We start from the raw sequence: 13709 nt of genomic DNA on the forward strand, positions 1-13709 counted from the left end.
GCACTTTGAATGGTCACAGGTCAGGGACTCCCAAGAGTCAGTGAGGACACCAAATTTTTTTCAAGGAGGCTTTGAGCAGATCCTTGAATCTTTTCCTCTATCCATCTGACAATCTTGACCCATGGAAGAGCTCAGAACAGAGAGTCTGTTTCATGAGTCTTAAGTCAAGGATGCAAACAATGTGGCCTGCCTGCCAGAAATAATTAAGTGCTATTAGAACAAGTTCACTTAACCATCCAGTGAATGAATGTCAAAAGATCCTGACAAAGGGTTTCTGACCTGAAATGCTAACTCTGTTTCTCTTTCCAGTTGTTGGAGTGAAAGGACTTTAGTAAGGTTGAAAATGATCATACAAGGGAGCAGATCTCTAGCCACTGGGAGGAGGTGGTTGAGAAGGACCCTGCCAATGACTTTCCCAGCAGCAGACAGCAGGGAGACCCCTTGCAGTTATCACGGTTAGGCTAGTCTCTCTTCTTGAAGGCGAAGATGGTTACATTCTTGTAGTCCTTCACTTGGACAATGACAGAATCCAGCAGCTGGACGAGGGCTGTTGACAATAACAGCATGTTCATTATTACAAGACCACTCTCCAAGCATCTTGTCAAGAAGAGGACGACACTCAACTTATCCTCCCCTGCTCCCCATTTGCTGATCCTGCCTTGCCAGAGGCTTTGCATCTTTTACACTGTTAAGAATAAGTCACCCAGAAGGATGTTTGACTCCATGGGATGCACACCATGATTGTTTCAAGGTCAGAGTGGAAGTCCTCCTTGGCCTCAGCCAGGGTTGGGTGTATGTACTGATGAACATACAGTGTTGGTTTCATGTTAGAGTGAATGGGAGGCCATAAGGCATTCATTAATTCCACAGGGAGAGTTGCTGAGATGCTGGACTAGCTTTCTTGATTGGAAAGGTCCTTGCATGACGACAGCGTTTCTTAAGCTGACCACCTCCTATCCATTATGTCTCTCTCATGGTGACAACATTGACATCATTTGTGTTGACAAGCTCTGATAGCAGAGTGGCCATTAGGTCACTGCTGGGACTGTCCATAAGTGCCCTAACCTTCATAATATGAAATGGAACTTGCCTATTCAGCAGGTGCCACAGCTATCCCATGTTAAAAGAGAGAAGTCCTTCCTCTTACAGCAGAGAATGGGAGATTTAACAAAGATATTCTAAATAGTGAAGAGTTTGATGCAATAAATGAGAAACTTCTTACTTCATAATCAAAGGGCACATGTTAAAAGAAAAAAAATCCCAAATGTTATAAAACTGGAAAGTGAGAGGGTCATTGCAAAATCAATATTTAAATAATTATTAATCAAAAATTCTTAATCTTCATGAAACTGAAACCCATTTTATACCCTATTCTCTGCACCTGGGCTAGTGTCTCAAGCACCCGTGTAATTATTAGTGATAGCTGCCTTATCTGAAATTGTTGCCAATAATGAATATTACTGTGTGTGTGTGTGTGTGTGTGTGTGTGTGTGTGTGTGTGTGTGTGTGTGTGTGTGTGTGTGTGTGTGTGTGTGTGTGTGTGTGTGTGTGTGTCCATTTTCCTATCAATAAATATCTTTGGATCCTCTTATCTTGCAGAATTATTTACATATTTGTAAGTCAGCACATCCATTCCCCAACTTACATAAATGTGCATGCAAAGATGAATCAAGATATAAGCCAAGGAGATACATAGAGGCCAGTGCCATGACCCTACCCTTTCAGTTTAGGTAGAGGATGAGCCTCAACATGAAGTTATTTGGGAGCATTAAGGACGAGTCACTGGGAATGACTTGTCATCAGTGGGTCTCGTGCCCAGGTTGAATGGAAAGTGGCATTGTGTTTTCTTTAGTTAACACAGTGGCAAATAAAATGCATCTTCACCCTCCCACTTGCCAAAAGAAGAGGATAAAGAGGTGCAAGACAAGGGAGGCAAGTTAGAATTCACAAAGGTAGACCTGCAAGCTACAGGTAGACCTAGATCTTGGTACAAGTGTTAAAGGCCTTTCAGTAATTACCTTGGAGTAATATATCTTTTCAGTTACATGTATCCACACCTCATGTAGTCCCTGTCATTGTTGCCTTCCACATCACCCTTCCTGCAATGGGACATCCCAAGACTCCAAATTTCAAAGCCAATACAGGTTAGTGCAATGGACTAACATCTGAGAATGACATGGAGACAGTGATCTTTTTTTTGGAAACTTTCCTAAGGCAGGAAGTAAGCAAACAATTGTGGTAACAGGTTATCAATAGCAACACATTTACTCAGCAGCGCTGAGGGGTGGGCCAGACTACAGATGTGTTTCCTTCATTAAAACTGTGCTGCTTTCTAAAAGCTGAGACACCACAATCCTCAGCAGATTTCATGTGAAAAACTGAGAACTTAGCACATTCTGATACGGCGCTGCTGAAGAGTGAGTCATGACTATTGTGTTCACATAATTTCTGGTTAGTCCTTCCTCCTCAATATAAGCAAAACATCAGCATTATCCAACCTCTCACTATTGAGAGTCATCAATTATACCTTCTCCATCTTGGACCACTAGGGAACAACAAATTAAACCACAAAGTTTGGAGCTGATTTCTATCGGCTAGCAATGAACCCATCTTCAGAAACACTCCTCGTGACTGAATGTCCACAACAGATAAATGACCATACAGACCATCTCTAGGCTATGAATGCCTGACTTATGGATACCCCTACATATGAATGAGCTCCCATAATATTATTAAATTCAAAAGTCCAATGTACATACATACGTTTGCTCCTATGAACGTTAGAACTAGTTTCTTCCCTCTTCACCTTTAGTCATTGTTCTTTCTCATTAGTTTTGTGTGCTTTTAATGCCATTCATTACAATACTGTGGAGGTATGGTTACCGTATCGGTAAACTGGTAAATTGAATTGGTGAATTACCAAGTGACTTCTGTGTATTTTCCAATTTTTGAACAATATCAACTTATGGACATCTGTTAAAACGGAACCCATTCATTACCCAGGGACAGCCTGTACTACCCTAAATTTGTCCAACAAGGAAGTACATCAGAGCAGAAATCACCCATGAAATCTCAGTAAGTGGGTTTGTTCTATTCTAATCAATGAGAATGTATGATTCCTCTTCTCCCAGTCAGCCAGAGCCAGTCAAAATCCATGTCAGGGGACACAAGAGAATGCAGATGCTGGAACCTGGAGCAACACACAAAATGCTGGAGGCACTTAGCAGGGAAATGGACAGTCGACACTTTGGGTTGAGACCCTTCATTTGCAACCGACATGTTGACTGTCAATTTTCCTCCATTGATACTGCCTGACCTAATGGACACCTGTGTCAGGTTGAAATTCTTCAAATAATGAAATTATTTATTATTTCTTTATTAATGAAATAAAGGCTTTGAGCAGATAGCTGCTATTGCTAAGTTCACTGGAAGGATAAGCAAATCAATGTCAGTTTCCATTCTCAGGCCAAAGTCCCCACTTATGAGGTGGCTTACAATGGTGCAGCTGGTAGAGATGCTGCTTCACACCCAGCGACCTGGGTTCAATCCAGATTTCCGGTGTTGTCTGTGTGGAGTTTGCACATTCTCCCTGTCAAAGGATAGATTTCCTCTGGATGCATCGGTTTCCTCCCGCATCCCAAAGATGTGCAGGTTGGTATGTGGATGAGCCACTGTAAATTGCCCTTAGTGTGTAGATGAGTGGTAGAATCTGGGGGAAATTGATGGGAATGTGTAGGTTACAGGAAATATTTAGTTGGGGAAAGGGATTGCTCTAGGATTCAGCATAGATTCGATGGGCCAAAGGACTTCCTTCTATGTTGTAAGGAAATATGGCTGGGGAGACAAAGAGAAAGGTTCAAGGATGTGCTCAAAGCCTCTTGGAAGGAATGTGAACATCCCCACTGACTGCTGGGAACTCTGGCCCATGACTGCCCCGTGGAGAAGGAGCACTCAGAACGGTACTGAGAACCTTAAGGCCAAGCATTGGGAACACACACAAGCTCTGTGTAAGCAGTGGAAGGAGCACACCACCTCTTAAATGACCCACCCTCCCACCTACCTCATCAAGCCCCTTCCTGCCCCTTCTGTGGATGAATCTGCACTTCCCACATCAATCTCATCAGCCATGTCAGAACCCACAGAAAGAAGGTCATCCTTGATCCAAGGGACTGCTGAAGAAGAAGCAGTAGCTACTACTGAGCCTCAGGACATGGCAATGTTTTGCAATATGATGCTAATTGTGAAGCTGATTTCACTAACCTCAAACCTTATTTCCAGGGGTCAAGAGAAGATGCATTAACCCACTGCTCTACCACATCATAGTGCAACTGATTCACTGAAAACACTGATACTCAGATAGTTTTACAGTCCTTTTGGCTGACAAGTCATTGTTGGCAGCAGCAGCAGCAGCCTCTTTTTCTCCTTGAAAGCAGTCAGTCAGTTCCTATTAATATTACCAAGTCTGAAGGGGAGGAACGAAGTCAGTTCCATCAGAATCATCTTTGGCACGATCATCATGAAATAACTGTGTCCTCATTTCTTTCCCCCCAAGTAGTGAGCAGACTGCTTTTAATTCATTTTCACCATGGAGTTATCAAGTTACTGTCTTTCAAACGTGCAGTTCAGACTCATCTATCACTCCCTCCCTCAGGTGACAGACTCTCAGTCCCGTGATTCATAAAAAAAAAGAGAGGAAGCCACTTTGCTAATAAGTAAATACTTTCTCTGTCAATGAGGGGTATCCTTGGTGGAACTCGAGCGAAAGTGAGCTAAAGTCCTTCTGGAGAAAATATTACTACGTAACTACCATTACCAGGTCACATCATAGCCCACAGAGAGGTCAATACCTATTACACTCACCACGTGGGACGCACAATGCATCAAGTGCAAAAATTGCAATGAGCAAATCAAAATGCTCTCATTGTTATTGCCCTGGCAATGGGTAGCATCTAGCTCTGTAGTGAGGTCAGTCCCCTCCTGCAAAATCTTTGGATACCTAGAGGTAAATCCTGCAGCCAAAAGAAAATTTCAATGTTTAATCAACTCCTGATGTCACGTGAATGGGTCCCCTGAGTATTGATGGTTAGTAATTGTGGCACAGTATAGGGAAATCTGAAGGCACTCTGAGCGATATTCTATATAATGTGCAACAGATGGGCCCTAAACTAAACAATTCCTGGGCACATCTGTACAAACTATTAGTGCACCAACATCTGTTCCACACATCAGAACTTCCCCACTCATCGTGCAAAGCAGGCCGACTGGATGTCAAGATCTAAATCCATTCTGATGCTGCTGCTTGCTCAAAGCACAATTTGTATCCAGCTGAAACCGTGTCAATGGAGGCATTTACGTTAAAATTAAAGTCAAAAATCCTGAAGCTTCATTGAGCACAAATGCAAGCTCAGTCAATGCCCACTGCCACGAGGCTCCAGTTCAAATCAAAGCCAAGCAGCACATATTTACTTCACTGAGGGTCACAAGTTTAAACAGAAAAAATTGGCAGTTACAAGTTCAGTCCAAAATCTACAACAACAATTTTTTTGAAAAAGATGTGGCAGTCACTACCTGCTTCCTGACGTGAGCTATGATGTAGAAATGTGCTTTTTCATTTTTATTTCATTTCAGAGCAGTCCAGGAAACAAGAGGGGACCATGACAGCAATGCCCAGGTGTATCTCCATCATAGAGAGATACAGCATGGAAACAGGCCCATTGAGTCCATGATGACCAACATCCATTCATTTTACACTAATTTAATCCTATTTTATTCATCCTGTGTTCCTCTAAACTCTCCCCAGATTCTACCATGTGATCCACAATGCATCAAGTGCAAAATCCCAAAGAGAAAATCAAAATGCTCTCATTGTTATTGGCCTGGCAACAGGTAACGTCCAGCTCAGTAGTGAGGACCTATACACTAGGGCTGATTTACAGTGGCCAATTAACCCACTAACCCACACATCTCTGGGATGTGGAAAGAAGATTACCCATTGGAAATGCATGTTGTCGCAGGGAGAACATGCAAACTCCACACAAACAGCACTCAAGGTCTGGATTGTCCCTGGGTGCTGTAAGGCATCTCTACCAGCTGGGACATTGTGCTGAGGCCTACTCTTAACAGTTAAGAAATAGGTGCATGGATAGACCATATAGCCCCTCAAACCCACTCAGCCATTCAATAAGATCATGGTTGATATGATCTTGGCTTAATTCCACCTTCCTGCTTGTTCCCCACACCCCTTAATTTTGATAAAGACCAGAAAACTGTCTCTCTCAAACTATCAGCGATCCAATAAAAGTTTTGGCTGCTACCCATCAATGTCGGCCTGTTAGTTTGTTCCAATTTATTTTTAAAATCTGCAGCAATAATCACACTTCCTCAAAAAGCTGAGCATTTCACAAGATAGGACAATGAATCTTCAAAAGCAGTCATTCCCCTGGGGATATTTTGCATTTTTGGGACCACAATGCTCACCCTAATTCTTCCCCTGCCCCGTTTCCCACCCTGGAGCCTGTCTACATTGTTCAAAACTACCATGCAGAACCATCAGTATTAAAAGGCCTGGTGGGGGATCAATCCAGAAATGTTTCACACACTGGCAAATTACTGCACTTCAATTTGTGACATTTAGCCAAAATATAAAAAAACAAGCATCGTGAAAGCAGAATGCGTGTACACACACACACACACAGTATGCACTAAACTTCTGGTTCTCTCCTCAGCCTCCTCTAAACCTTTTCCTTTTGTACCCATATAGTGTGTTCCAATAGTCCCTTCAGTTTGGGGATATATCAGTCTCATGATATTAATTCAACCGATGGTAAAAAGCTAAGACATTTGAAAGAGTCTTCTCAAATCCCAGATCTCCTTTGAGTTCTAAAATGCTGTAAAATGCTTTAACCTCATCATAGTATTGGTCCCCCTCCCCTGAGCAAAGTTACGCTCCCATCCAAAAATGAAGCAGCCTTGCTGACCTGACAGAACAAATATCAGGGTGGCTGGAAACATCATTTCCAGGCCTTGGATTACAGAGTCTTTCTCAGACGGTTGGTTCTATTTCAGACATCCACTCATGGGATGTGCTCTCACTAAATCAGCTCAAGACACAACCAAATTGACAACCAGTGCACATGATTGCATTCCAAAAGTAGGAAAACCTCACGAAGAATCGTTTCCTTCTCAATCTTCACCTCGTCATTTATGCTTTGATACTTTAGTTGCCGTTTCCACTTCCAAATGAATGGCAAATGTTAAATTTGCATGATACTTCCACAACTTCAGGACATGCCAAAGGACAGTGCACCCATTGAAGAGACGACTTGCCTTAGCAATCCATCTCCCAAAGCAGCTTCTCCATCCAAATCCATCTGCATAATCTGCCACGCTCTTTGCTTCCATTAAAATCTCTGTTCTCTCCTGGTTTGGATCCCAATTCCAGGGTTCAAACAGCAAACACAGGATGAGTTTCCATAGTCTACATTAAGTCACTACCCCAATGCAATACTCAAACCCAAGCTTCACAACTGGACTACCATCAAAACCACTTCCAGCTCCCTCCAATCCATTCCCATTCTTGACATTGCCAAAATCAACACCCGCACCTCCAGTGTTGTAATCAGTAATGCACTTTCACCAGCCAGCCCAAGCCTCATCACCACCAGTCGTGACAAACCAACATCCCTGCCTGAAGGTTGTGAGTTCAAGTCCCATGCCAGGGACTTTCATTTTATTTTCATATTTGCAACAAAATAGCTCATTCAACCTGTGGAATCTATGCCATCTCTCGCGGCAATCCCCTCCCATTTAGTTCCTGTAACCTATTCTCTTTCACATGCCCAACATCTTTCCCCAATTCACCTACCACTCACCCACACATTAGGGAAAATTTACAGTAGACAATTAACCAACGAGCACATTTTTGGGATGCAGGAGGAAAACCGGAGCACCGAGGCAAAACTAACACAGTCACAGGGGGATCATGCAAACTCTACACAGACAGCAGCCTAGGTTAGGATCGAACCCAGGTCACAGGAGCTGTAAGGAAGTGGCTCTACCTCCTGTGCTACCAAGCAAGAAGTCCAGATTGGTTTTGAAGAGCAGTTGTGAGGGGGACAACTCCGTTAGGAGTGCCGCCTTTTCACAGGAGATGTTAAACTGAAGATCTCAGATGGATATATAAATGCCATGGTATAGTGCATGATGCACTTCCCATGTTTGGCCAAATCTGATGCTCAGCTGGGAAGATTACCTGGTCATCATCAACTGTTGCCCTTTGGGATCTTGCTACGCATGCTGGCTACCACACTTCCTGCATCACAGTAGTGACTTTGCTCCCAAACCTTTGCTGCAAGCTGTTTTGGATGTGTCCTCGATCAGCAGAAGGCACAGTCACTGATGGTACTACAATGGAAATGAGGGGTGACAAGAGGGCAGAACTGGAGATCACAATCTGAGTTGAGGCAGGAGCTGGTGAGAGACTTCCTGGTGAGAATCAATGCCACTGGGCAAACACAGGCTGCAAACTCATGCAAGACTGCTGCATAAATTCTTTGGCAGAAATTCCCACCCATAATTTCCATAAAACAGTCATTGCCTGATTAGAACAGATTTATAAACTTACCACAGACCATGATTAGGATGTTCTTAAAAGTACTCAGAATTGCTTCTTACTGCTTTAAATTTGAAAGACAGTAAATTTAAGTGGAAAACATAATGACTAGCCTGGGCTTCTGTGAAATATAGAACTAATGAGATTATTCATTTCCCTGGAGCTGCTCCCCTGGGTTGATGTCCCTCCGATTTATCATTAGCTTAATGCAGTGTCGATTTATGGCCAAAGCATTCTAACACATCAATCCTACACTGTTTTAACGCACAACTCTGAATTAAACTGAAGCAAAACAGGTGACTATATAGCCCTTCTGAAGCAGGTTTGTGGTTTGAAAATTATATTTTAAAAGTACTACCCCATTCCCTTACACTTGCTGAAGAAATGGTGTTTTGAATACCTCTCAGCTCCCATCCAATGCTCATGCGCATGCCTTTCACTTGTAATTCATTTTATTGTTAATCCATCACAGCAAACGTTTCGATAAAGACTTAACAGGAGCTTCTCTGGATCACATTCTTCCAGTTAAAAGTAGAATGAGACTTACCAGGTACTGTCCCTTCTTATGAATAAAGATTCAAAGACAGGCAGGCACACAGAACATCAGGATGAGAAACACCCACAGACAAAGAAACAAAAAGACACACAGGCAGAGAAACAAATACACATGGACACACACAAACAGACATATATACAGGAAAACACATGGACAGACAGACACACACAGGGGCAGATCAAACATATACACACACATAGGGACAGACCATAAACACTGTGACATGTACATCCACACACAAAGAGACACACACAAACACAGGGACATACACCCACATAAACATACACACACAAATGCTGTGATAGACACACATGCACACACACAAATCCTACACAAACTCACGGACAAAAGAAAGAGTCAGATATAGGAAAACGAGCACACAGAAATAGGCAGGCAGGCAGGCAGACAAGTGCAGAGAGCCGCGGACAGACGCCCACGCCAGGGACAGAGAGGGACAAGGGTAAGGGCACTCACCGCCACTAGTGAGTTCCGAACAGCCTCGGACGCACTCTGACGGAGCTCGGCAGCCGTTCCCGGTTTACTGAGCCGTTTGGTGAACCTGCGAACCTCAGCCATGGTTAGAGCGGCGGCTGCCAGCAGCACCCAGCGTGGAGTTCGGAAGCGCGGTAGGGAACCGCCTCAAATTTGCCCCGCCCCGGGGAGGAGACGAGAGGAAGGGAGGAGAATAGAGGGGCGGGGAGAGAGGGTGAGAACCGGGGGTGGGGGGGAGAGAGAGAGAGAGAGAGAGAGAGAGGGTGAGAACCGGGGGTGGGGGGGAGAGGGGGAGAGAGAGAGGGTGAGAACCGGGGGTGGGGGGGAGAGGGGGAGAACCGGGGGTGGGGGGGAGAGGGGGAGAACCGGGGGTGGGGGGGAGAGAGAGAGAGGGTGAGAACCGGGGTGGGGGGAGAGAGAGGGTGAGAACCGGGGGTGGGGGGGAGAGAGAGAGAGGGTGAGAACCGGGGTGGGGGGAGAGAGAGGGTGAGAACCGGGGGGAGTGGGGGGGAGAGAGAGGGTGAGAACCGGGGGGGGTGGGGGGGAGAGAGAGGGTGAGAACCGGGGGGGGTGGGGGGGAGAGAGAGGGTGAGAACCGGGGGGGGGTGGGGGGGAGAGAGAGGGTGAGAACCGGGGGGTGGGGGGAGAGAGAGGGTGAGAGAGGGTGAGAACCGGGGTGGGGGGAGAGAGAGGGTGAGAACCGGGGGTGAGGGGGAGAGAGAGGGTGAGAACCGGGGTGGGGGGAGAGAGAGGGTGAGAACCGGGGGGGGGTGGGGGGGAGAGAGAGGGTGAGAACCGGGGGGGTGGGGGGGAGAGAGAGGGTGAGAACCGGGGGTGAGGGGGAGAGAGAGGGTGAGAACCGGGGTGGGGGGAGAGAGAGGGAGAGAGAGGGTGAGAACCGGGGTGGGGGGAGAGAGAGGGTGAGAACCGGGGTGGGGGGAGAGAGAGGGTGAGAACCGGGGGGGGTGGGGGGGAGAGAAAGGGTGAGAACCGGGGGGGTGGGGGGGGAGAGAGAGGGTGAGAACCGGGGTGGGGGGAGAGAGAGGGTGAGAACCGGGGGTGAGGGGGAGAGAGAGGGTGAGAACCGGGGTGGGGGGAGAGAGAGGGAGAGAGAGGGTGAGAACCGGGGTGGGGGGAGAGAGAGGGTGAGAACCGGGGGGGGTGGGGGGGAGAGAGAGGGTGAGAACCGGGGGGGGTGGGGGGGAGAGAGAGGGTGAGAACCGGGGGGGGTGGGGGGGAGAGAGAGGGTGAGAACCGGGGGGGGGTGGGGGGGAGAGAAGAGGGTGAGAACCGGGGGGGGGTGGGGGGGAGAGAAGAGGGTGAGAACCGGGGGGGGGTGGGGGGGAGAGAAGAGGGTGAGAACCGGGGGGGGGGTGGGGGGGAGAGAAGAGGGTGAGAACCGGGGGGTGGGGGGGGGAGAGAGGGTGAGAACCGGGGGGGTGAGGGGGGGAGAGAGGGTGAGAACCGGGGGGAGGGTGGGGGGAGAGAGAGGGTGAGAACCGGGGGGGAGGGTGGGGGGGAGAGAGAGGGTGAGAACCGGGGGGGGGGGTGGGGGGGAGAGAGAGGGTGAGAACCGGGGGAGGGGGGGGTGGGGGGGAGAGAGAGGGTGAGAACCGGGGGGGGGGTGGGGGGGAGAGAGAGGGTGAGAACAGGGGGGGGCGTGGGGGGGAGAGAGAGGGTGAGAACCGGGGGGGGTGGGGGGGAGAGAGAGGGTGAGAACCAGGGGGGGGTGGGGGGGAGAGAGAGGGTGAGAACCGGGGGGGGGGGGTGGGGGGAGAGAGAGGGTGAGAACCGGGGGTGGGGGGGAGAGAGAGGCTGAGAACCGGGGGGGTGGGGGGGAGAGAGAGGGTGAGAACCGGGGGGGGTGGGGGGAGAGAGAGGGTGAGAACCGGGGGGGGGGTGGGGGGAGAGAGAGGGTGAGAACCGGGGGGGGTGGGGGGAGAGAGAGGGTGAGAACCGGGGGGGGGGGGGGGACAGAGGGTGAGAACCGAGAACTGGGTTGGGGGGGAGGGAGGGAGGGTGAGAACCGGGGGAGGGGAGGGGGGGAGAGCCGGGGAGATGGGGGGAGCACTGGGGCAGGAGAGGGGGACAACCGGGGAGCCCGGGGGGGGTGTGGTAGGAGAACCGAGAGGGAGGGAGAACCAGAGGGGTGGGGGGGGGTGAATGTGGGAGGAGGGGGGCAGGGAGAACCAGAATGGTGGGGGGATGTGGGGGGGAAGGGGAAGGAGAGGGAGAGGGAGAGGGAGAGCTAGGGGCTGGGGAGGGATGGGGAGAGAGAACCAGGGGGTGGGGGATGGGGAGGGAGAACGGCGTTTTCAGGGATGAGGAGGGATAAGTGGGGGTGGCGGATGGGGAGGGAGAATGGGGGGGTGCGGGATGGGGAGGGAGAATGGGGGGGATGGGGGCTAGGGACGGAGAATGGGTGGATGGGATAATGGGGGGTGGGAGAACGGTGAGGTTGTGGGGAAAATGGGGTTGTGGGGGAGAACGGGGGGTGGGGAGTATGGGGGAAAGGGGGTGTAGAATGTGGTGGTGGGGAGGAGATAGAATGATGTTTGGGGAGGGGTAGGATGGGCAGGTGGAGAATAGGGGAGAACGGGTAAGCAGTGTGGAAAATGGGTTGTGGAGGGGGGAGAATGGGGATTGGGGAGGGGGAGAACAGGAGGAGGGAGGGAGGGATTGGGGAGAGAGAACAGGGTTGAATGGAGGGGGAGAAGTGGGGGCTGGGGAGGAGGAGAAGTGGGGGCTGGGGAGGGATGAGAACGGGTTGATGGGGTCGGGGTGGACCGGAGAGGGGGGAACAGGAGAGAGGGGAAACCGAGGGAGAGAGAGAGAGGGGGGAATGAGCAGAGGGGAGAGCGGTGGGAATGGGGAGAAGGGAAAGAGTGGCCAGTGGGGAGAGAGAGGAATGGGTGAAATGGGGGATAGGGGGAATGGGTGTGGAGAGAAGGGGAACATGGGGAATGGGGGAGAGGGGAGCATGGGGTGGGGAGAGAGGGGGGAACATGGGAAGTGGGGAGAGAGGAGGGACTGGGGAGAGGGAGGAATGGGGAGAGAGTGGGAATATGGGGAGTGGGGAGAGCGTGGGAACAGGGAAGGGGAATGGGGAGTGGGGGGAAATAGGGGAGAGGGTGGAATGGGGAGAGAGAGGGGAATAAGCAAGTGGGGACAGAGTAGGGAATGGGGGAGGGAGGGGGGAATGGGGGACGGAGTGGGGAACAAGGAGCAGGCTGGGGGTGGGGGAGGAGCGAGAGGGGAAGGGGAGAGAAGGAAGCCGGGGTAGTTGAAAAATGGGGGAAGGGGCTGAGATATGGGAGTGGAAGGGGGCAAATGGGGTAAAGGGAAAGGGGACGGAAGAGATGGGGAAGGAGGTGACGGGGAAGGGGGCAAGAGGGTAGGAATGGGGGAGCAATGAGAAAAGGGAAGGAGTGATGGGAGGAGGTGGGGAAGGGGAGAGAGGGAGGGGGACTGGAGATGGAGAGAGGTTGGGGCAAGGGGAGGAGTGCGGCAGTCCTGAGGTGGGAGGAGGAGAGTTGGAGGGGTGGAGGAGAGGGGGTAGGGTGGGAGTTGGGGAAGAGAAGGGAGCTGGGAGAGAGGAGTGGTGGTGGGGGGAAGGGGAGGAGAAGGGGGCATGGAGTCGGGATGGGGAGAGAGTCTGGAGTAGGATGGAGTGGAGAAGGTAAGGATTGGGGAAGTGGGGAGGGGAGGGGGATGGTGGAAGGGGACAGGGACAGTAGAGGGCTAGGGGAGGGGTAAGGAAAGTGGGCAGATGGGAGGGGCAAGGAGTGGGAGGAAGGGAGGGTAAGGAGAATGGCAGAAGGGGAGAGGAGAGGGTAACAAGAGGAGATAAGGGGAGGTGGGAGAGGAGAGAAGGGAGATGGGGCGAGGAGGAGAGGGGGCAGGAGGGGGGAGTGGGAGGTGGGGTAGAGGAGGGAGGTGGGTGAGAGGAGTTGTAGAAGAGGGGAGGAGGGGGTGAAGGGGGATGTGGAGGAGTGGGGTAAGGAGTCGGGACTGGGAGCGGAGGGTGTCAGGAGTTGAGTGGAGTGTTCA

General features: G+C 50.1%; 1 protein-coding gene across 1 annotated transcript in view; it reads right to left on the minus strand.

The window, feature by feature from the left end:
• dock11 (dedicator of cytokinesis 11) overlaps window positions 1–9802 on the minus strand; it is a 251775-nt gene extending 241973 nt beyond the window's left edge. Inside the window, exon 1 of the mRNA XM_052020888.1 lies at window positions 9642–9802. Within this exon, the coding sequence (XP_051876848.1) occupies window positions 9642–9743 (102 nt within the window). The 5' untranslated portion in view covers window positions 9744–9802. The remainder of the gene's footprint in view (window positions 1–9641) is intronic.
• Between the last annotated feature and the right edge of the window lie 3907 nt (window positions 9803–13709).

The sequence above is a fragment of the Pristis pectinata genome, chromosome 8 (genome assembly GCF_009764475.1).
Source record: "Pristis pectinata isolate sPriPec2 chromosome 8, sPriPec2.1.pri, whole genome shotgun sequence".
In the NCBI taxonomy this organism is placed as follows: Eukaryota; Metazoa; Chordata; class Chondrichthyes; order Rhinopristiformes; family Pristidae; genus Pristis; species Pristis pectinata.